The sequence below is a fragment of the Oncorhynchus clarkii genome, chromosome 5 (assembly GCF_045791955.1).
Source record: "Oncorhynchus clarkii lewisi isolate Uvic-CL-2024 chromosome 5, UVic_Ocla_1.0, whole genome shotgun sequence".
In the NCBI taxonomy this organism is placed as follows: domain Eukaryota; kingdom Metazoa; phylum Chordata; class Actinopteri; order Salmoniformes; family Salmonidae; genus Oncorhynchus; species Oncorhynchus clarkii.
Genome location: NC_092151.1, coordinates 25,870,919 through 25,893,006, shown reverse-complemented (window position 1 = coordinate 25,893,006; position 22,088 = coordinate 25,870,919). Strand labels below are relative to the sequence as shown.

General features: G+C 44.4%; 1 protein-coding gene across 2 annotated transcripts in view; it reads left to right on the top strand.

Moving 5' to 3' along the window:
- The window catches only part of LOC139408572 (cytospin-A-like), a 40,549-nt gene that overhangs the window by 3,910 nt on the left and 14,551 nt on the right, over positions 1-22,088 (top strand). The window contains exons 2-8 of one of the 2 annotated variants that reach the window (XM_071152626.1): positions 1,113-1,305; positions 1,437-1,560; positions 2,100-3,778; positions 5,499-5,706; positions 7,403-7,476; positions 7,734-7,903; positions 7,978-8,263. In XM_071152626.1, the coding sequence (XP_071008727.1) occupies positions 1,150-1,305; positions 1,437-1,560; positions 2,100-3,778; positions 5,499-5,706; positions 7,403-7,476; positions 7,734-7,903; positions 7,978-8,263 (2,697 nt within the window). In that variant the 5' untranslated portion in view covers positions 1,113-1,149. Of the gene's footprint in view, positions 1-1,112; positions 1,306-1,436; positions 1,666-2,099; positions 3,779-5,498; positions 5,707-7,402; positions 7,477-7,733; positions 7,904-7,977; positions 8,264-22,088 lie in introns of both variants that reach the window. The other variant, XM_071152625.1, reaches the window with a different exon arrangement.

The following is a 22,088-nucleotide window of genomic DNA, read 5'->3' as shown; positions in this document are numbered from 1 at the left end:
ACCGCCATAAAAAAGCCAGACTACCATTTGCAACTGCACATGGGGACAAAGATTGTACCTTTTGGAGAAATGTCCTCTGGTCTGATGAAAAAAATATATAACTGTTTGGCCATAATGACCATCATTATGTTTGGAGGAAAAAGGGGGAGGCTTGCAAGCCAAAGAACACCATCCCAACCGTGAAGCATGGGGGTGACAGCAGCATGTTATAGGGGTGCTTTGCTGCAGGAGGGACTGGTGCACTTCACAAAATAGATGGCATCATGAGGCAGAAAAATTGGCCATGCTACCAAATACTAATTGAGTGTATGTAAGCTTTTGACCCACTGGGAATGTGATGAAATAAATAAAAGCTGAAATAGATAATTAAATATATTATTCTGGCATTTCACATTCTTAAAATAAAGTGGTGATCCTAACTGACCTAAGACGGGTAATTTTTCTAGGATATTTTTTTTCTCACAGAAGTGGTGAAAAAGTGAGTTTAAATGTTTTTGGCTAAGGTGTATGTAATCTTCCGACTTCAACTTTAGCTACAGGCCTGAGACCTCCAGTCACACGCCTCGTGTGCTTTCAGATCTGAATCCAATGACCGCTCCCTCGAGTGATCTGTGTGAGTCACTGTCTGAGAAGGATGTAGTGCTGGCTGGCGTTTGAACATAAATAGCATCGACCACAGCACAGAAGAACTGTGAAGTCATTTTGTCCGTACTCCAGACTAGACAGCAACTCCTTAGCTACTAGCGAGCCCATAGATGACAGACCGTGTTCTCCCAAGAAAACTACTGCCACAGGCATCAGGTAACTAACTGGATTTTTCAAAAGGCAATCTAGGCTAATTGGTTATTCTGGAAATTGATTTCAAATGAATGATTTACAAACTCGTTTTTAGACTGTTGGGCTGCCTACTATAATTCTTGTAGTTGTAGGCTGCGTTTTATGTGGGTTTAATATTTACATTAGTTGTAAGTTGTTGTTAACTGATGTTAATTTTGGCATAATAATGAAATATGTTTTCCTGACTGAGAAACTAGAAACCCTCTGTGATGCATGCGTTACCACCTCATCCTGTTATTAACTCCTGTATGCTTGTGTGTTTTTGTTCCACACAGATTGCATTGTAAATGTCTGAGAAACCTAGAGCCCAGTATGAGGAAGACGACCAGGCCAGTGGCCGGCCTATTCAAAGCCACGGCAGCAGGCACTAAGGCCCAGACTGGGGAGAGAGTCAAGCCTGAGGGCGCCACCATGGGCACAGCCGGCAAGAATACGGCCAAGACCTCCGCTACCGCACCACTCTCTAAGGTACAAATGCAGAAGGCACATACAAATAACCGTACGAGCACTTTTGCTACATACTAAGAACAACCATGAAGCTGATTATCTTTATAGGTCCAATAGGTGGTGTGTTAACTATCATCTTTCTCTTTGGCCAGGCGAAGAGCAGCGATGACTTGTCATCAGCAACAACAGTAGGAAGTGGAGCCTCTGCTGGGAGCAGCACTATTCCCAAGGCGAAGAAGACTGGCTCTGCCCACTCTTCAACCTCTTCCACTACAAGTACTAGCAACCCAGAGGGCAAGACAAAGACTAGCTCTGCCCACTCTTCAACCTCTTCCACTACAGGTACTAGCAACCCAGAGGGCAAGACAAAGATTAGCTCAGGTACATCAACCATAGAGCTACTAACATACTATACTCTGGTTTGTGATTAGCTCAGGTATATCAACCATAGAGCTACTAACAGACTATACTCTGGTTTGTGATTAGCTCAGGTACATCAACCATAGAGCTACTAACAGACTATACTCTGGTTTGTGATTAGCTCAGGTACATCAACCATAGAGCTACTAACAGACTATACTCTGGTTTGTGATTAGCTCAGGTACATCAACCATAGAGCTACTAACAGACTGACTATACTCTGGTTTGTGATTAGCTCAGGTACATCAACCATAGAGCTACTAACAGACTGACTATACTCTGGTTTGTGATTAGCTCAGGTACATCAACCATAGAGCTACTAACAGACTATACTCTGGTTTGTGATTAGCTCTAACTTCTTTACCTTCAGTAACGTGTTGTATTGTACTCCTCAGGCAAGCGTGGGACCTCCTCTGTGGTGAAGGAGCCCGGTTCATCCCGGGAGGGCCTGCGAGAACGCTCCAGAACTGGCACCGCCAGCAGGAAGCTCTCCGGACCCTCGGACACCTTGGCACCGCCCAAGAGAGTCCGCAGCCGGGCCATGACTGAGTCCGAGTCCCGTATGAGCAAGTCCGGGTCGGATGGGCAGCTCAGCAATAAGACGCTCCTGGAGAGCAGGGTGAAGGATCTGCTGGGCCTGGCCAAGAGCAAAGATGTGGAGATCCTCCACCTGCGCACCGAGCTGCGGGCCATCCGTGTCCAGCTAGGCCTGCCTGAGGAGGATGGGGGGAGCAGAGAGAGGGGCGAGGGAGAGGAGACTGCTGAGGCTGAGCCCCTACAGGAACAGAAGAAAGAAGCTACTCCGCTCATCTATACAGACGTTGAGTCCACCCTGCTCTTGCTGCAGGACCAGAACCAGGGGATCCGCGTGGAACTGAACATGCTAAAGAGTGAGAACCGCATGCTGAAGGACCGCCTCAATGCCATGGGTTTCTCCCTGGAGCAGAGGCTGGACTGCTCCCTCAAAGCCCCACGAGGCTCCTGCCTCAGCCCAGAGCTTCCCCCAGCCAGCGGTGGCAGAGATGGAGGGTTCCAACGGGCCCCTTTTCAACATGGGGTCTCCCCACACAGCTCTACCTGCGGCTCCAATGAAGACCTTCTGGACCCCCGGCGAGCCATCTCCCCTGAGGCGGCCGACAGCGAGTGCAGCGAAGCCTACCAGCCGATCACCTCCAGCGATGATGCCCTGGACGCCCCCTCTGGTTCTGCCTCTGCCTGCTGCTCCTCCTCTGAGTCAGAGGGCGGGCCACCGAGTAACTGCGAGCGCTCCCGTAGCGGCAGCAGTGGCAACACCAGCGAGGTGTCGGTGGCCTGTCTAACGGAGCGCATTCACCAGATGGAGGAGAACCAGCACTGCACCTCTGAGGAGCTCCAGGCCACACTACAGGAGCTGGCCGACCTGCAGCAGATCACCCAGGAACTAAGCACAGAGAACGAGAGGCTGGGCGAGGAGAGGGTCATTCTGGTAGACTCCTTGTGCCAGCAAGGTGACCGGCTGGAGTTATACGGCCAGCAGATGGACTACTTCCGGGGCCTGCTGGACGAGCACCGCGTGGCCTATGCCCCGGTCGACGAGGAGGACACTAAGAGCAGCCGCTACCTGGAGCTGGAGCGTCGCTACGTGGACCTGACTGATGGGACCCACTTCGAGAGGGAGCAGCTGCTGGGGGTGCAGCAGCACCTGAGCGGGGCACTGAAAATGGCGGAGCAGGACAACGCAGAAGCCCAGGGCCTGATATCAGCGCTAAAGGAGAGGGTGCACATGGCTGAGCGGCAGGCTGAGATGGAGCGCCGGGATAGGGCAGTGGCGGCCACAGAGCTGGAGGTCCTGAGGGAGGCGGCCGTGGGGGAGCAGGTGGAGTTGGCTCGATGCAGGGCCCAGCTGGAGCAGGAGAGACAGAGGGTGGCTGACCTCTACTCCATCCACAATGCCGGGGACAAGATGGACATCCGCCACCAGCTGGAAAGCGAGAGGAGGGACAAGGAGAGGGCAGAGGCGGAGTCTGCTCAGCTGCATGAGGAGCTGGACCACACCCGCGACGAGGCCGCCAGGCTGGAGGACGATATCAGCAAGGTCACACATTCTCATATGTAACATACTTTCATTTCAGATTCTCCATCAGTCTTGTGTTAGTATTTTACCCAATTCCTATGTTGGTATGTATGTGCGTGCAGTAACAGTCAAATGTTTGGACACGCCTACTCATTCAAGAGTTTTTCTTTATTTTTTATATTTTCTACATTGTAGAATAATAGTGAAGACATCAACTATAAAATAACACAAGGAATCATGTAGTAACCAAAAAAGTGTTAAACAAATAAAAATATATTTTAGATTCTTCAAAGTAGCCACCCTTTTTGCCTTGATGACAGATTTGCACACTCTTAGCGTTCTCTCAACCAGCTTCATGAAGAACGCTTTTTTCCAACAGTCATGAAGGAGATCCCACGTATGCTGAGCACTTGTTGGCTGATTTTCCTTCACCCTGCTGTCCAACTCATCCCAAACCATCTCAATTGGGTTGAGGTCGGGTGATTGTGGAGGCCAGGACATTTGATGCAGCACTCCATCACTTTCCTTGGTCAAATAGCCCTTACACAGCATGGAGGTGTGTTTTGGGTCATTGTCCTGTTGAAAAACAAATGATAGTCCCACTAAGCGTAAACCAGATGGGCTGGCGTATTGCTGCAGAATGCTGTGGTAGCCATGCTGGTTAAGTGTACCTTGAATTCCAAGTAAATCACAGACAGTGTCACCAGCAAAGCACCATCACACCACCACCTCCATGCTTCACGCCTGGGAACCAGACGTTGCAGAGATCATCCGTTCACCTACTCTGCGTCTAACAAAGACACGGCGGTTGGAACCAAAAATCTCAAATTTGGGCTCATCAGACCAAAGGCCAGATTTCCACTTTCCACTTACTCTTATTTCTTGGCCCAAGCAAGTCTTTTCTTCTTATTGGTGTCCTTTAGTAGTGGTTTCTTTGCAGCAATTCAACCATGAAGGCCTGATTCACACAGTCTCCTCTGAACAGTTGATGTTGAGATGTGTCTGTTACTTGAACTCTGTGAAGGATTTATTTGGACTGTATTCTGAGGTACAGTTAACTCTAATGAACTTATCCTCTGCAGCAGAGATAAATCTGGGTCTTCCTTTCCTGTGGAGGTCCTCATGAGAGCCAGTTTCATCATAGCGCGTGATGGTTTTTGTGACGGCACTTTAAGAAACATTCAAAGTTCTTGAAATCTTCCGAATTGACTTACCTTCATGTCTTAAAGTAATGATGGACTGTCATTTCTCTTTGCTTATTTGAGCTGTTCTTGCCATAATATGGACTTGGTCTTTTACCAAATAGGGCTATCTTCTGTATGCCACCCCTACCATGTCACAACACAACTGATTGGCTCAAATCCATTAAGAAGGAAAGAAATTCCACAAATGAACTTTTAGAAAGGCACACCTGTTAATTGAAATGCATTCCAGGTGACTACCTCATGAAGCTGGTTGAGAGAATGCAAAGTGTGCAAAGCTGTCATCAAGGCAAAGGGTGGCTACTTTGAAGAAAAAAATAGAAAATATATTTTGAATTGTTTAGCACTTTTTGGGGGTTAGTACATGATTCCATATGGGTTATTTCACAGTTTTGATGTCTTCACTATTTTTCTACAATGTAGAAAATAGTAAAAATAAAGAAAAACCCTTGAATGAGTAGGTGTGTCCAAACTTTTGACTGGTGCTGTAATGACATGTGTGCTTATGCATACACCTATGTATCCCATTCTCCTGTCAGCTGGAGGAGAACTTCCGTGCGTTTCGTGATGAGGTGCAGAAGCAGCTAGCAGAGCAGAAGCGGGCCCTGGCCCATCAGTGTTCTGAGCTGGAGGAGAGGGACACTGAGGTCTCAGACATTAAGGAGACCATCTTTGAGCTGGAGGACGAGGTGGAGCAACACCGAGCCGTAAAACTCCACGACAACCTCGTGATCACAGACCTGGAGAGTGAGTGGTGGATGGACACTAGATTGCATCCCAAATTGCACCCTATCCTATAGGGCGTTCACTCACTGCAGTACAATGTAGAGAAAAACGGGGTAATTCAAGAGGGTGCTACGAAATTAAATGTCAAAATGTATTTTTTTCCCTATGTCTTAGATTGTTCTCTACAATATTATAACCTTAATATACTAGTACCTGACAGTGTTGCTGTGACTGTTGTTAGTTCGGACAGCCGCTCTTGGTCTTGTGTCCTTCATATGTGGTGATGTGAAGTAGTACCATTTGGAGAAGTTTTCGCCTCCAGATCCTTGGCTTTCATTGCCTATAACCGCAATCAATCTATGTGAGAGGGGCTGTTTCTATGGCGATTTTAAAGGGAAAGACTACAGAAAAAAACAGGAACAGATTGTCTTCGCAGAGGGCGGATATTGAAATTCAGTCTTGGTTTTGTAAATAAATATATATTTAGTCCATATTTAGTTTTGTATTCAGCGGATTCCATGTTTTCACTCAAACTCAAGCTTGTCAGTTGACATTTTGAAGTTATCGCCGTTCTGCCGTGGAGCAGCGCCCACTTTATGATCATGCCTGTGAAGACTTTCCATTCACTCAACATGCTATATTCTCAGAGTAAATCGCTGGTAACCTTTGAACCATATACATATGCATTTGGAAAGTATTCAGACCCTTTCCCTTTTTCTACATTTTGTTACATGTTACAGCCTTATTCTAAAATAGATAAAATTCATTATTTTCCTCATCAATCTACACACAATACCCTATAATGACAAAGCAAAAGCAGGTTTTAGACATTTTTGCAAATGTTTTAAAAACCACCTTATTTACGTAAGTATTCAAACCATTTGCTATGAGACTCGAAATTGAGCTCCGGTGCATCCTGTTTCCATTGATCACCTTAGATGTTTCTTCAACTTGGTTGGAGTCCACCTGTGGTAAATTCAATTGATTGGTAATGATTTGGAAAGGCACACACATGTCTATATAAGGTCCCACAGTTGACAGTGCATGTCAGAGCAAAAACCAAGCCATGAGATCGAAGCATTTGTCCATAGAGCTCCGAAACAGGATTGTGTCAAGGCCCAAATCAGTGGAAGGGGACCAAAAAATGTCTGCATCATTTAAGGTCCCTAAGAACACCATGTCATTCTTAAATGGAAGAAGTTTGATTGAGGAGGGCGGGGACTAATCCATTTTTGTATAATGCTGTAACGTAACAAAATCTCAAGTGGTCTGAATACTTTCCAAATGCACTGTACTGTACGGTAGAGAAATTAGGTTTGGATTTTCTATTGAATAGACATATTAGTATAAACCTTGAATGCATTAATTGTATTAATTAATAATTGTGTGAACACCCTATATCCTATTCCCTTCCTAGTGCACTACTTTTGATCAAGGCCGATGGGTTTCTGGTCAAATGTAGTTAACTTTTTAGGGAATAGAGTGCCTTTTAGGAGACACACATCAGTGTTAAATGTGCAAAAGGGACTATGGGGAATAATATGCTCATCCAGAGAGTTCACCAACGATGCTGGACCAATACTGAATCATATACCAATGATAAAGCTGCTGTGACCACCAGGTGGCAATGTGGGACCATTACTACACAGCCTAGTCAGACCGTTTTATCCCGTCTCAATTCATTAATTTAATTATTCATACTCTCTTTTTCTTTTAGGCTCCGTCAAAAAACTGCAGGACCAAAAACATGACATGGAGCGTGAGATCAAGATGCTGCATCGAAAGCTACGGGTCAGTTTGGGGAGCTAGAGGAATACGGAGTCCTGTGCCTCAGCTGTATCTCAGCTTGTATTGAACATCCGGTGAAGACATTTCACTCAGTCATAATGAGAAGTGGTCTGCTGGTCCGTAGCATTAAGCCCATGGGTGCATCCCACATGACACCCTATTCCATATCATGCTCTGGATGAGAACGTCTGCCTCATGATGTAAATGTAATGCACTACTTTTGACCGTGGTCCATGTGCGGTTCATATCTCCCCTTGTAGGAGGAGTCTATGGAGTGGCGTCAGTTCCAGGCCGACCTGCAGACGGCGGTGGTCATCGCTAACGACATCAAGTCAGAGGCTCAGGAGGAGATTGGGGATCTGCGGCGCCGCCTTCTGGACACACAGGAGAAGAATGAGAAGATGAGCAAAGAGCTGGAGGAGATCAAGAAGTATGTGGTCTTTGTGTGTGTGCCAATCTCTCCCTGTGTCAAAGATATTGGTGATCTGTTATCTGTCTCTATAGGCAGGATGAGGAGAGGGGCAGGGTGTATAACTACATGAATGCGGTTGAGAGGGACCTAGCTGCCCTGAGGCAGGGCATGGGTCTCAGCCGACGCTCCTCTACCTCCTCTGAGCCCTCTCCCACCGTCAAGACCCTTATCAAGAGCTTTGACAACGCCTCCACTGCAGGCCTTGTCCCAATCTCCCCCACAGCAGCCGTGCCAGCAGTTACCACAACGATTGCCCGTACACCCCTCAGCCCCAGCCCTCTGAAAACCCCACCCGCTGCTGCTATCTCTCCCATACAGGTAAGAAACACACAATGGCAGACTAGTAGTTTATAAGCACTCTGAATCAGGCCACCAGGCAGCACAGGCCCCTTCTGAAGCGAGTCTATGTCTCTAACCCTATTCTGATTGGTTCAGCAGATGTCAGGCTCCGCTATCGGTCCTTTAATGTGGTTTCCCTGCCTTAGCCCTGTCTTTCTAGAACTACTATGAGAATTCCAATTCAGACCCCTGCAAGACCTGACGGGACTTCCCACGGGTCTCTACCCAAACAGTCAGGATGTCTTCAAGTTAACTTGGAATTCATGCTCTGAGTAGGTGACACGTGACCACCTCGATGTGACAAAATACAATTTTTGTGTCAAGTTGGGTTGGAAGGAGGGTGAAGAAGTTATGGGTTAAGGTTTATGATTTGGCCACTCGTCTGGCCAGACTTGAGATGCGCTGTTTACAACCTTTGTTTAGAACAGGCCCAGAGACTTTCTAACCATCACAAGACCAGGGAATAAAGGCTTTCAGAACTGCTACATGTTTGAGTTAAGCTCATGTGTTGATTGCCAATACCAGCTTTGTTTACCCTGCTCGTGGCATAGCCAGATGTTTTCCCTAAGGCCCTGAGTGTCAAGTCCAGTCTAAGTCAGACCTTATGGGGGAGAGAGCATGTGAAAGCTCTGGATTTTGTTGGAATAGATATATCTGTCTCTACAGAAATAGAGCCATGTGTCTTCATGTTGGGGTAAGTTTAATGCCACGTTCACGGGCTAGGAAATGTCTGAAATTTCCGACTTACTGACTGGTTGAACGTGGCTCAGGTATAACTACAACCAGTTAGCAAGATGAAAATGTTAGTTTCCCAGTTCTGACTAGCAAGTAAACAGTGCATTAGTGTAAATCACCATACACAATTGGTTCACACAGGGAGCCTATTCACTTAATCACTTAGAGTCCAGTGAAATGTAAAATGGTCATTCATTTGGAGCACTGGGTTTTGTCTGTATGGCACAGTGAATTGGTTGATCGCTGCCTGTAGTGTTTTGGTTCAAGCTGTAGGAAGAAAACCTCTTCCGTGAAACGAAGCTCTGGTTGATGGTCATGAAACGTAAATGTATTCTGCAGTTGTATTTTTAGAGCGGTCGATATAGCAGGCTTTTCTGAGATGCCCGTCCTTCACTCACTGAGTTAGCGTCACTCACGTTTTATTGAAGATCAAATATTAATCCTGCAGTTTATAGGGAGATGGCTTTATTTTACCCCCAGGCAGGCCCATGGCCTCTATCAGGTCTGCAGTGAAGGATAATAAATAAGCCCATTTTTCCTCTGACACACTTTTGCATTTATTACCATTTTACACTCTTCCCTGGAGTGCTTTACAACATGAGGATACTTTGCATATGTCCCTAATGTATAATCTAAAACTACACATTTGCGGAATTAGACTAATGCCCCTCAGAATAGTATTGAAATGTTAGAAGGGATGAATGTTGGATGGATTGAAGATGAAAAAGTTCAAGTAGAGGTCTGGCTTTGTGTATTTTTGTCATATTTCCTCATTGGTTTGATTATCTGGGCAGTGAGTCGGAGAGGACAAAGCAGCACTGTGTTTCGTGTTCCTAGAGGAGTCAGGCTTAAGTCCCCCTGGAACTATGTGACTCGTAAGTCCTCCTTCACTATAACACAAGTCATCCTAGCCTGGACCCAAATCTGATTGTGAAGCCAACCATGTTTGGCATGACAGTGTGTAGAGTTGCACATTTTGGGGAATATTCAGAGTTGGAAACTTTCTGTGGGAATTAGCGGAAATATATATGCAAATTGATATTAAAACCATTTAAACGTAGATGTTTTTTGCATTGGTTATGTTTACCATATCATACCTTTAACCTTATCATAAGTAGACATAATTGCAAATTATTAAATCCTTCCAATAGAACAATTTAGTTACAAATTGAACTTTAATGAAATGAGTTGACTCTTCACACGGGGTGATTTCACTGAACAACAAAAGAAAGGGGATATTAAATGATCCCCTATGATCCATCGCATCTCCCAAAAATGTTTTCAACATACATTGATAGTAAAATGATAGTCTACAAACTAAAGCTTTGATTGTATTCCTCTCATGTCTTCTCCCTGGACCTCCTCAATGTCCACCTCCTGAACAGAGTCTGAGGCCTTATCTTCACTGTCACTTTCCAACCTTGTTGAGGATGGCTCAAAAAGCCTCAAATTTGCCCAGATGGCCACCAATCTTGTGCTAGTCAGTCTGTTGCGTGCTTTGGTGTGTGTGTTCTCAAACAAGGACCAGTTGCGCTCTGAGGCGTCTGATGTTGGTGGGATTTGGAGGATGTTGGAGGCAACAGGGGAAAGAGCCCCGTAACCACAAAGTCCTTCCACCAGGTGGCTGATGAGATATTTTGGCACGACTGCCATTTTGCATCTCCATCCCAAAGCCCTTGCTTGGAAGTGTACTTCGCAGGCTGCCAAGAACCTTGCCCTCATCCAGGCCAAGGTGGCGAGACACGGTAGTGATGACACCATAGGCCTTGTTGATCTCTGCACCAGATAGGATGCTCTTTCCAGCATACTTGGGGTCCAACATGTACGCTGCGGCGTGTATGGGCTTCAGGCAGAAGTCTTCACGCTTTTTGATGTATTTCAGATCTGCAGTTTCCTCTGCTTGGAGCAACAGTGAAGTGGGAAGGGCAGATTTCTTCTCTTACATATGCAAGCAGAATCTGAACAACAGACAGGATGGCATTGTCTCTCTCAATCCATGCAATGGCTACTGCTATAGGTTTTTTGGAGTTTAAGGCTGCTTACCACTCTCTCCCAAAATACATCATCCAGGAGGGTCCTCTTGATGGGAGGATCCTCTGATGGGGCTGTCCATATCGGCAGACTGTGATATGGCCTTTTCTTGGAGAGACTCTTTCCCCTCCAGGAGAGTGTCAAACATGATGACAACACCACCCCAACAGGTGTTGCTGGGCAGCTTCAATGTGGTGCTCTTATTCTCACTTTGCTTGGTGAGGTAGATTGCTGATATAACTTGATGACCCTTCACATGCCTAACCATTTTCTTGGCTCTCTTGTAGAGTGTATCCATTGTTTTCAGTGCCATGATGTCCTTGAGGAGCAGATTCAATGTATGAGCAGCACAGCCAATGGGTGGGATGTGAGGGTAGGACTCCTCCACTTTAGACCAAGCAGCCTTCATGTTCGCAGCATTGTCTGTCACCAGTGCAAATGCCTTCTGTGGTCCAAGGTCATTGATGACTGCCATCAGCTCATCTGCAATGTAGAGACCGGTGTGTCTGTTGTCCCTTGTGTCTGTGCTCTTGTAGAATACTGGTTGAGGGGTGAAGTAGTTAATTATTCCTTGCTCACGAACATTCAACCACCCATCAGAGATGATTGCAATAGTCTGCTTTCTCTATGATTTGCTTGACCTTCACTTGAACTCTGTTGAACTCTGCATCCAGCAAATTAGTAAACAAAGCATGTCTGGTTGGAGGGGTGTATGCTTGGCGAAGAACATACAGAAATCTCTACCAATACACATTGCATGTGAGCATCAGAGGTGAACCAGTTGCATATGCAGATCGAGCAAGACATTCATCAGCATTTCTCTGACTACGTTCCTCTATTGAGTCAAGAAAAACTTCTGATTCCAGGAGGACCATGAGCTGTTGCTATCGATAAGGTGTCTGATTCATCATTTTCACATCTGACAAAAGTCCCTCTACTTCTATTTGAGGTTGCTTGTTGTGAGCGCTGAGGGAACTTTATGCACTTGGCCAGCTGATTCTGGATTTTTGTTGCATTCTTCACATGATTTGGAACATTATTTGCAAATGTACACAGTTTTTCCTTCTACATTAGCTGCAGTGAAATGTCTCCACACATCAGATAGTGCCCGTGGCATTTTCCTGTACAGATTTTTTTAAATAGAAAAATACAAATCCATGTACAGATAAAGAGTTAAGCAGTTAGATTAAACAATTCCTTTTGTATGATAAATGTTTTAAAATGAAACAGGTGAATTAACACTCCTCAGCAGGCTGACGTTAAAACCCGCATGGTAGCAAAAACGAATTAGCAGAAATGGTTAACAAGTTAGGAATTATTTTAACACACTTTGCTGTAAGCTACTATTTACTAGTTAAGAAAAAATCATGTATGTTCTATTTAATATATTCATCCCACCCAGTATTGTAATCAAAACTTACCAGAAAGCATGTAGTCCTTGGCTCAGATAGTATAGCAGTGTGGGCTCAATAGCATCTCATTAGTGTGCAAGATCTTGAGAATCAGCTGTACATGTAATGGAAGAATGCACTGTGCATGCAGAGGGTTTCAATTCCATTGAATTGGGGATAGTTTAACCAAAATATGCCACAGGACCTAGAATTGCCTTGTGTATCCCACAAAAAAAGGTTCACTGTTATAAGCTAACTTTTTTGAAAGAATATTAAGCAAAATTTAAGTTTAACTTCCCATGGACCCTTTGCAACCCTAACAGTGAGTGATAAGGAGTTCGCATGATAGCACAAACAGACAGGCTGGCACTCAGGCTAGAGTTATCCCTCAGTGGCTCAATCTCAGCATAATGATAGTACACTTCACCTTAATTAACACATCATAAAGTTTATTAGTAAGTTCATTACTTTATGTAGGGTAAAGCCCTGCACAGGAATGCATTTTTAAACCGAACCCTACCTATGGCCTCGACGTTCAGGCCCTACCCAGGCCCAATTTGCTTCTGGCAAATGTAATCCCGGCCCTGCCAGAATTGCAAAATAACTTCCTCCATTAGCTGCTCCTCTGTCTGTCGCTCGCTCCCAACACGCAGCTCACTCTGCTCATGGAGACTTTCTCCCTTTCCTCCTTCAGGTTGCTAAGAGAGTGATAGCAAAGGACTTGAAAATTATTCATAATGTGTTAAGCTATGCATAATTATATATGACAAAACATTTTTGGGAAGTTTGAAAACATGACAATTCCCACTTCATGACTCTAGACATTTGGGATACTGTTCTGCTAGGGTCCACAACAATGAAGGCTCTCAACACCTCCTCATGCTTGTACCCAGTCCTCCCCATCAGGCTACAGGTTACAAAAGGTGTTCCCACACCATATGTTCCTCACTTCGCCCTCCTGTCTCCTCCTCCTCCCTCCATGTCCACCCGATATACACGAGCGGTGGCCTTAATCAACTGTTCCTCATCTTGAGGTAAATCTGCACTGTATACACATTTCAACATCAACGCCTTCAGAAGGTGATATCCCAGCAATGTGAACAAGGTAAGCCCTGCTACCACTAACACCCATGATGCATACTTCAAGATACCCCTCATTTGCTCCATAGTCCAGTTCCATGCTGTTACTATAGCATCCTTCAGTTGCTGACCCTACAGTGACTGCCTTGAGAATAGCAATTGCATTGAATCGGTCTCCTGCTCCTGATCTCCTATTGCCCTTGTGGTTCACTGATAGATCTAGGACTGAATCTTTCAGATACTCCCTACCTGTCTCCCAACTCCTACCTGACTTTCTAGCCACTGACATCCTATGTTCTGCTACAGTCGGTATCTGTGGAGAATACTTTCCTGTGCTCAGGTTAGATACACATCTCTCATCTTGAGGCCAATCTACACCCCACCCCTTTGTGAACACGCTCGTTACAGTGTAAACTTTGGGTCCCAACAGTTGGTAAGCAGCAATCGTCTGGGAGATAAATGTTTGCTGGTGGTTAGGAATGGGGGAGAGTATCCAACCTTACAAAACTCTGTCACATGTTTCTTAATCACAGGAGATGTGATCCTATTATTACAGCAAACTTCCCTTCTGGTGAGGTGGCTTTCTGTATACGGGGATCTGTAGCTAGTCCTTCTGGTGAGGTGGCTTCCTGTATACAGGGATCTGTAGCTAGTCCTTCTGGTGAGGTGGCTTCTTGTATACGGGGATCTGTAGCTAGTCCTTCTGGTGAGGTGGCTTCCTGTATACGGGGATCTGTAGCTAGTCCTTCTGGTGAGGTGGCTTCCTGTATACGGGGATCTGTAGCTAGTCCTTCTGGTGAGGTGGCTTCCTGTATATGGGGATCTGTAGATAGTATTTCAAGAGCTGTACCTTCTTCGATGAACCACTCACTGAAAGTTGACAATAGTGTCTGAAATGATACCACCATCTCTGCTACTCCCACCATGATCTGGGTATGCGTGACGTTCAACTTGTCTTCATAGTAGTCTCTTGTGCAACATTAGCTGTCCTTCATCTACTACGAGCTATCCCCTGTATTACTATACAGAGGCGTGGTATTGTTCCCCAGAGACTCATATTACCCACTTCCTTAATCTATGAGCCACTCAAATCTCTGGCCCAGTCATATTCAATTCCACTTTCCCAATTCCCTGTAATGTTAACGCCTTGGTTTTTGGGACTGTATAGAACGCACTGATATCGGTCCTGCCAGAATCTGCAACGAACACCCTTATGGAAACATTCTGTCTCAGACACAGGCCGCCTATGTACTTTGCCTCCGGCCACAAATACATTTGCACATTGATCATTCCATCTAACCCATAACATGTTAATCACTACTGCTTGTCCACTTATAGTTATAAAAATATTAAAATGTGCTCAAGTAAATTAGTCAGTTTCCAACAATCCTCGTCTGGAACAATGATCACTCACATGTTCCACACCACCTAGAAAACATATTGACTTGAACAGGGAAGAGAGAATACATGTTCAATAATTTCACACCACCCTTGATGAGAATCTTGAGCTAGGTCTTCACTGGGCTCCAATGAAAATTAGTTTCCGGTTGGTTATCCCACTCACTTTTACCCAGCCTCCTTCATCCTCGGGTGTCAAAGCAAGACTCAGACTACGAGTAATTAATTGGGCCGTATGTATTGATGCACTTTAACATTAGGATTCTGATAGTAGGGGCGTTGTTTTACCTTGCTATCTTTATTTGTTGTTGTTTATTTCCTTTCACGATATAACAACAGTGCAATTTAATTTAATTTGGCATTAAACAACTTGACAGACAGGAATAAACAGTGCATAAACAGTCCCCCGCCCCGCCAGAGACCGCAACGGAATGTGTAACGCACCGCACACACAACAAAGATAGAAAAGGAAACAAACTTTTCACTTTTCACCCTCCCCATAACAGCTATTACAACAAAAGGACAAACTAAACGAACAAAAAAGGCCGTACCCCTACCAGTTGTCTATCAGGCCATTACAGATTGTTTTCTCTTTCTATCCTTGAGAGAATGTCCCCAGATGTCAGAAAAGTTATCGGGTTTTCCATTCATTTTAGACCATTTCTTATGAGGGAAGGTCCTTCTCCCTCCAGTGTCTCAGTATGACTCTTTTGGATGTGGTTAAGTGCAACTTTTAGCCAGTTTAAACATGAGCTTCTCAGTCCATCAATATCCTTAGTGATATTCAGTAATAGCAAAGCAGGATTTGCAGGTATTGTGGTACCCAGAATATGCCCAGTCTGTTCCATTATTCTGCCAAAAGGTATGTAAAGCTTGGACAGTCACAGAACATACGGATCATGTCACCTGTACTTGACTGACATCTTCAGCATAGACTGGATTCTATCAAACCTGTTCAGCCTCAGAGGAGTCCAATAAATCCTATTGAACACTTTAAATTGAATCAGTTTGGACCGGGCATCTCTAATAGGGAGGAGCATCTGTTGTTTCTTTTTTATGTTATTTCACCTTTATTTAACCAGGTAGTCTATTTGAGAACAAGTTCTCATTTACAATTGCGACCTGGCCAAGATAAAGCAAAGCAGTTCGACACATACAACGACACAGAGTTACACATGGAGTAAAACAAACATACAGTCAATAATACAGTAGAAACAAGTCTATATATGATGTGAGCAAATGAGGTGAGATAAGGGAGGTGAAGGCAATAAATAGGCCATGGTGGCAAAGTAAATACAATATAGCAAGTAAAACACTGGAATGGTAGATTTGCAGTGGAAGAATGTGCAAAGTACAAATAAATATAATGAGGTGCAAAAATAAATAAATAAATCAAATCAAATAAATACAGTAGGGAAAGAGGTAGTTGTTTGGGCTAAATTATTGGTGGGCTATGTACAGGTGCAGTAATCTGTGAGCTGCTCTGACAGCTGGTGCTTAAAGCTAGTGAGGGAGAAAAGTGTTTCCAGTTTCAGAGATTGTTGTAGTTCGTTCCAGTCATTGGCAGCAGAGAACTGGAAGGAGAGGCGGCCAAAGAAAGAATTGGTTTTGGGGGTGACCAGAGAGATATACCTGCTGGAGCGCGTGCTACAGGTGGGTGATGCTATGGTGACCAGAGAGATATACCTGCTGGAGCGCGTGCTACAGGTGGGTGATGCTATGGTGACCAGAGAGATATACCTGCTGGAGCGCGTGCTACAGGTGGGTGATGCTATGGTGACCAGTGAGCTGAGATAAGGGGGGACTTTACCTACTCTTTTTACTTTACCTTACCTCTTGTAGATGACATGGAGCCAGTGGGTTTGGCGACGAGTATGAAGCGAGGGCCAGCCAACGAGAGTGTACAGGTCGCAATGGTGGGTAGTATATGGGGCTTTGGTGACAAAACGGATGGCACTGTCATAGACTGCATCCAATTTGTTGAGTAGGGTATTGGAGGCTATTTTGTAAAAGTCGAGAATTGGTAGGATGGTCAGTTTTACAAGGGTATGTTTCGCAGCATGAGTGAAGAATGCTTTGTTGTGAAATAGGAAGCTAATTCTAGATTTAACTTTGGATTGGAGATGTTTGATGTGGGTCTGGAAGGAGAGTTTACAGTCTAACCAGACACCTAGGTATTTGTAGTTGTCCACATATTCTAAGTCAGAGCCGTCCAGAGTAGTGATGTTGGGCAGCTGCAGGCAGCGATTGGTTGAAGAGCATGCATTTAGTTTTACTTGTATTTAAGAGCAATTGGAGGCCACTGAAGGAGAGTTGTATGGCATTGAAGCTTGCCTGGAGGGTTGTTAACACAGTGTCCAAAGAAGAGCCAGAAGTATACAGAATGGTGTCGTCTGCGTAGAGGTGGATCAGAGACTCACCAGCAGCAAGAGCGACATCATTGATGTATACAGAGAAGAGAGTCGGTCCAAGAATTTAACCCTGTGGCACCCCCAGAGACTGCCAGAGGTCCGGACAGCAGACCCTCCGATTTGACACACTGAACTCTATCAGAGAAGCAGTTGGTAAACCAGGCGAGGCAATCATTTGAGAAACCAAGGCTGTCGAGTCTGCCGATGAGGATGTGGTGATTGACAGAGTCGAAAGCCTTGGCCAGATCAATGAATATGGCTGCACAGTAATGTTTCTTATCGATGGCGGTTAAGATATCGTTCAGGACCTTGATTGTGGCTGAGGTGCACCCATAACCAGCTCTGAAACCAGATTGCATAGCAGAGAGGGTATGGTGAGATTCGAAATGGTCGGTAATCTGCTGGTTGAATTTGTTTCTTTAACTCTACAAACAATGACTGACAATATTAACTCCACTCTAAATTCTCATGAGGATCCTTCCTTGATTTCGTCAATTCTATGTAGCTATTTCAAGATCAAAATGGAATAGTGTCTCACGAGATTAAAAACCCCCAAGGTTTTCTGAGTTTTCAAGGAGTTTTTGTCCGTGCCAACTTTAACTTGTTACTTTTTAGAATCCATTCTCCCTGTCATTTCGCATAGATTATCCAACCTCAAAATTGGTTCCACACCCGTCGCCATGTAAAATGATCTGGCTGTTACTGGTTCTATGGTCAGAGACATGGGTAGTAGTCATATAGCTTTCGATTCTGCCCCTGTTACCCTACTAATTGTAATACTTTTTCCTGTTGTAAATGTAGCCTATGTCAAGCACCCCTGCTATTCTCAAGAGTGTCTGTTGTTAATGCTGCGAACACATGCGTCGCAGCATTCCCTCCATAGGGAGCGGGTGCAGTAGGCTCCAGTACTACCGTACACTCATTCTTCCAATGACCGACGGTCCCACATCTAAAACAGGGTTCTATCGCCCTGCGTCTTAGCATAGGTTTGCTGCCCTTTCCTCCGTTTCTTTATCTTACCTTGACTGTTAAAACCACTGTTAGTGACTTTCACTGTGGCTTCATCAACCACATTCAAGGCTGCTTGGTGAGCGGAATTAGATTCCACTCTCAAAACCTCCTGCACTATTTCACCCCAGTGAAAATGTTTGTCCACTACCCCCGCAATAGCCATTTTGATAACAGGTTTCAAACCTGCCATCGAAGCAGACGAACACATTCTATCAATATACTCACGTACCCGGTCTTTTTGATGCTGAGTATATCTACTAACTTTGGTTTTATCGGTTTAGCTTTTTGGTTGATAGCCTGCTGACATCAAAACGCTGATTTATTGCCCTTTAGATTTGTATTGTATGTGATTGTGCCAACTCACAATATCATCTCTGAATTCTTTATTAGATTGGTCTGCTGACGGAAAATTAAAATCTTATCCTGTTTACAAGATTTTTCCCATATTGGAGCCAAATTGGTACAATGCTCATGCTCCTCTTTCAGCGCCTCCATGGCTTTAATCTTTTCTTCCTCTAGCCCCGCTTTTACAGGGAGAGTTGGGGCCGTCGGTCGCCATTTCAATAGTTATTATTCTAACGCCTCTCCCGGCGGTGTCCAGGGTGTTTTCCTCACTCGCGGCTCTAATACACGGCAATTTTAAAAAGTGATACTCACTTCCTGGATAGTAGTTAAGGTATAGGTGCCTAATAATTTGGTCACGGGACTTAATACTTTGTATTAGAACCAATACTGAAGCATCTGTCAATTTACTACTGGAGAATACAGGAGACCTAATGTCTTATACCAGTGTCATGCTTTAAATATCACTGTTGTTGACAACACAGGTTCCCCGACCCAATAGGGCATAAACCACCCTCTCTCCTTATTGCTACTGCTAAATAAACACATGTTCAAACAACTTTCAAATATTATATTTTAGCTTTTCTACCCGTGGACTATTTCTCTACAACCTACCGTACTAGTACACAAGCATGCACATTTAACCACACACACACTACCACCTCACATCCACCGCGGCTGGGCTTTCACTCCCCCTTTATGGGTCTAGCAGGGAACCAACCCCACTCAGGATTTACCCCCTAGGATTTACCTTCTGCAGGGAACAGCTTGCTCGGCTTACTTTCCGGGACTTACCCTATGCTTATATGAAGCTAGCAGAAACCAACCCACTCAGGATTTACCCCCTAGGACTTACCCCCCGCAGGTACCAGCCTGCTCGGAATTACCCTATACCGTAAATCTACGACCGGTCATAATACAATGGGACTATTGAATAAGCTCTGGTTTTCTAGGTCCATATCCTATTATTGGTTCAACCTACAACTCTCATCTCCCCAAGATATGGGAATGACTGGTAACAGGTGTAGGAACTGTGCCTACCTTGTTTTTGGTGCTGGCTCCTGTTTCACTGATTCGGACTCTCTAGTTTGACTGTGAATCGTGGTGAATCCTGACGACAACGGTTTTGAACGAAGAAACTCAAATGGATGACTCGAAAAAAAGCTCAAACCAAGTTCATTCACCCACTGGGTCAAACAGCTGTAAAGACAAAGACTTGTTTACACAAGCACGTATATTTATACCCTTCTACTAGGAGTCAACTCCTTGCACATCTAGATAGCCAATGCATCTCTGCTGCTGGTCAGGAACGTAATTGGTTCCTTTTACTGGTGTAGTCATGGTCTAACCTCCTGCTAGAACCTTCGTAGGCATGTAAGTACTAGGACCCGGTTACTTGGTTACTCAGCCCTGCACATTAGAGGCTGCTGCCCTTTAGACATGGAATCACTGGCCACTTTAATAATGGAACACTAGTCACTTTAATGTTTACTTAGTGCTTTATTCATCTCATATATGCTGTATTCTATTCTACTGTATTTTAGTCAATGCAACTCCGACATTGCCCGTCCTAATATTTATGTTTCTTAATTCCATTCTTTTACTTTTAGATTTGTGTGTATTGTTGTGAATTGTTAGGTACTACTGCACTGTCGGAATTAGGAACACAAGCATTTCGCTACACCCACAGTAACATCTGCTAAAAATGTGTACCGGTATGTGACCAATAACTTGATTTGAAGTGTGTGTGTGATAGGAATATTCCTTCTCACTCCTCCCTAATCCATGGCTGTCCTACCTTATCAGTGACTGAAACCAGACTGTTGCCTTTTGCCTTCCTCTATAGGATCCATGAGATTTAACTATAACCTGTTTTACAGAATGTAAACTCCCTGCCTCCCACCCTTGTCTCCCTCAGTAACTTTCCATGCACCGTGTTCTTATCCACCCTCCTTTGACCCCAACATATATTAATGTAAAGTAATCAATACATTCTAGTATGGTAACATAAATAAGTATATTTCAATCTAGAAAAAAACAACTGTTGACCTAGAGTTGTCTGTTCTTTCGACCAAGCGATTGGTTTAAAATGTGTATTTTTCCATATATAGACACACCATATATTTGAATAAAATCAACTATATGTAGGCTACTGAGCTTGTCTGATGCTTTAAGCACTGTAATTTAAAAATGAAGACAAACAAATTACTAAAAAGGGAGCCAGAGATCAATAAAGCCTAACCAGAAGAAAAAAAACTGGTCCGTTTTAGTTCACCCATCTGATTCACAGGCGTGAATCAGATGGGTGTCTTGTGTGTCATAATTTTTAAAATATATATTTGCCACTGCTCGACTACAAAAATCTTGGTCGACCAACAGCCTATCGACCAAACAATCGACCAGTCGACTAAATGGGGTCAGCCCTAATCCATAGCAACAGCTCCACTGGGGCTGCTCTGCTCATTGATGAGATATGTTATGAGCATGAGAAAATGGCTCCGATTCAAAATGTTAGTGATAACTGAGCCCTACCTGTACCCAACTTCTTAATGAAAAAACAGGCCCTACCCAGTCCTAACCTGATGTATAATGTCGGGTAGCTCTAATATAGGGTGTCCACCCTCTCTGCCCAGAGTGGTTGAAATCGCGCTGTGGTGATGAAATTTCACTTCCTTATGTTATAAAATACATTTTACCAAGACAAATATGATTCTTCATGTTCTGAATCGTTCAGTGGGGTCTTTCTCTAACATATCATTAACATTATATCTATAATATAGCATACGACTGCTGGCTTGTTTCTGAAGCTAAGCAGGGTTGGTCCTGGTCAGTCCCTGGATGGGAGACCAGATGCTGCTGGAAGTGGTGTTGGAGGGCCAGTAGGAGGCACTCTTTCCTCTGGTCTAAAAAAAAATATCCCAATGCCCCAGGGCAGTGATTGGGGACATTGCCCTGTGTAGGGTGCCGTCTTTCAGATGGGACGTTAAACGGGTGTCCTGACTCTCTGAGGTCATTAAAGATTCCATGGCACTTATCATAAGAGTAGGGGTGTTGACCCCGGTGTCCTGGCTAAATTCCCAATCTGACCCTCAGACCATCATGGTCACTTAATAATCCCCAGTTTACAATTGGCTCATTCATCCCCCTCCTCTCCCCTGTAACTATTCCCCAGGTCGTTGCTGCAAATGAGAACGTGTTCTCAGTCAACATACCTGGTAAAATAACAGATAAATAAAAATAAAAAATTATATCCGAAAAGTCCGATTTCGTAACCTAATACATCCGATAATAAGTACCAAGATCTGACAGAGCAGTACCTTCTCACAGACACTTTTGAGGATTTGACATGTTCTTGTGGTCGTCTGCAAAGTTGTTCCCAACAAGAATTTCATATTAATCTGAAGA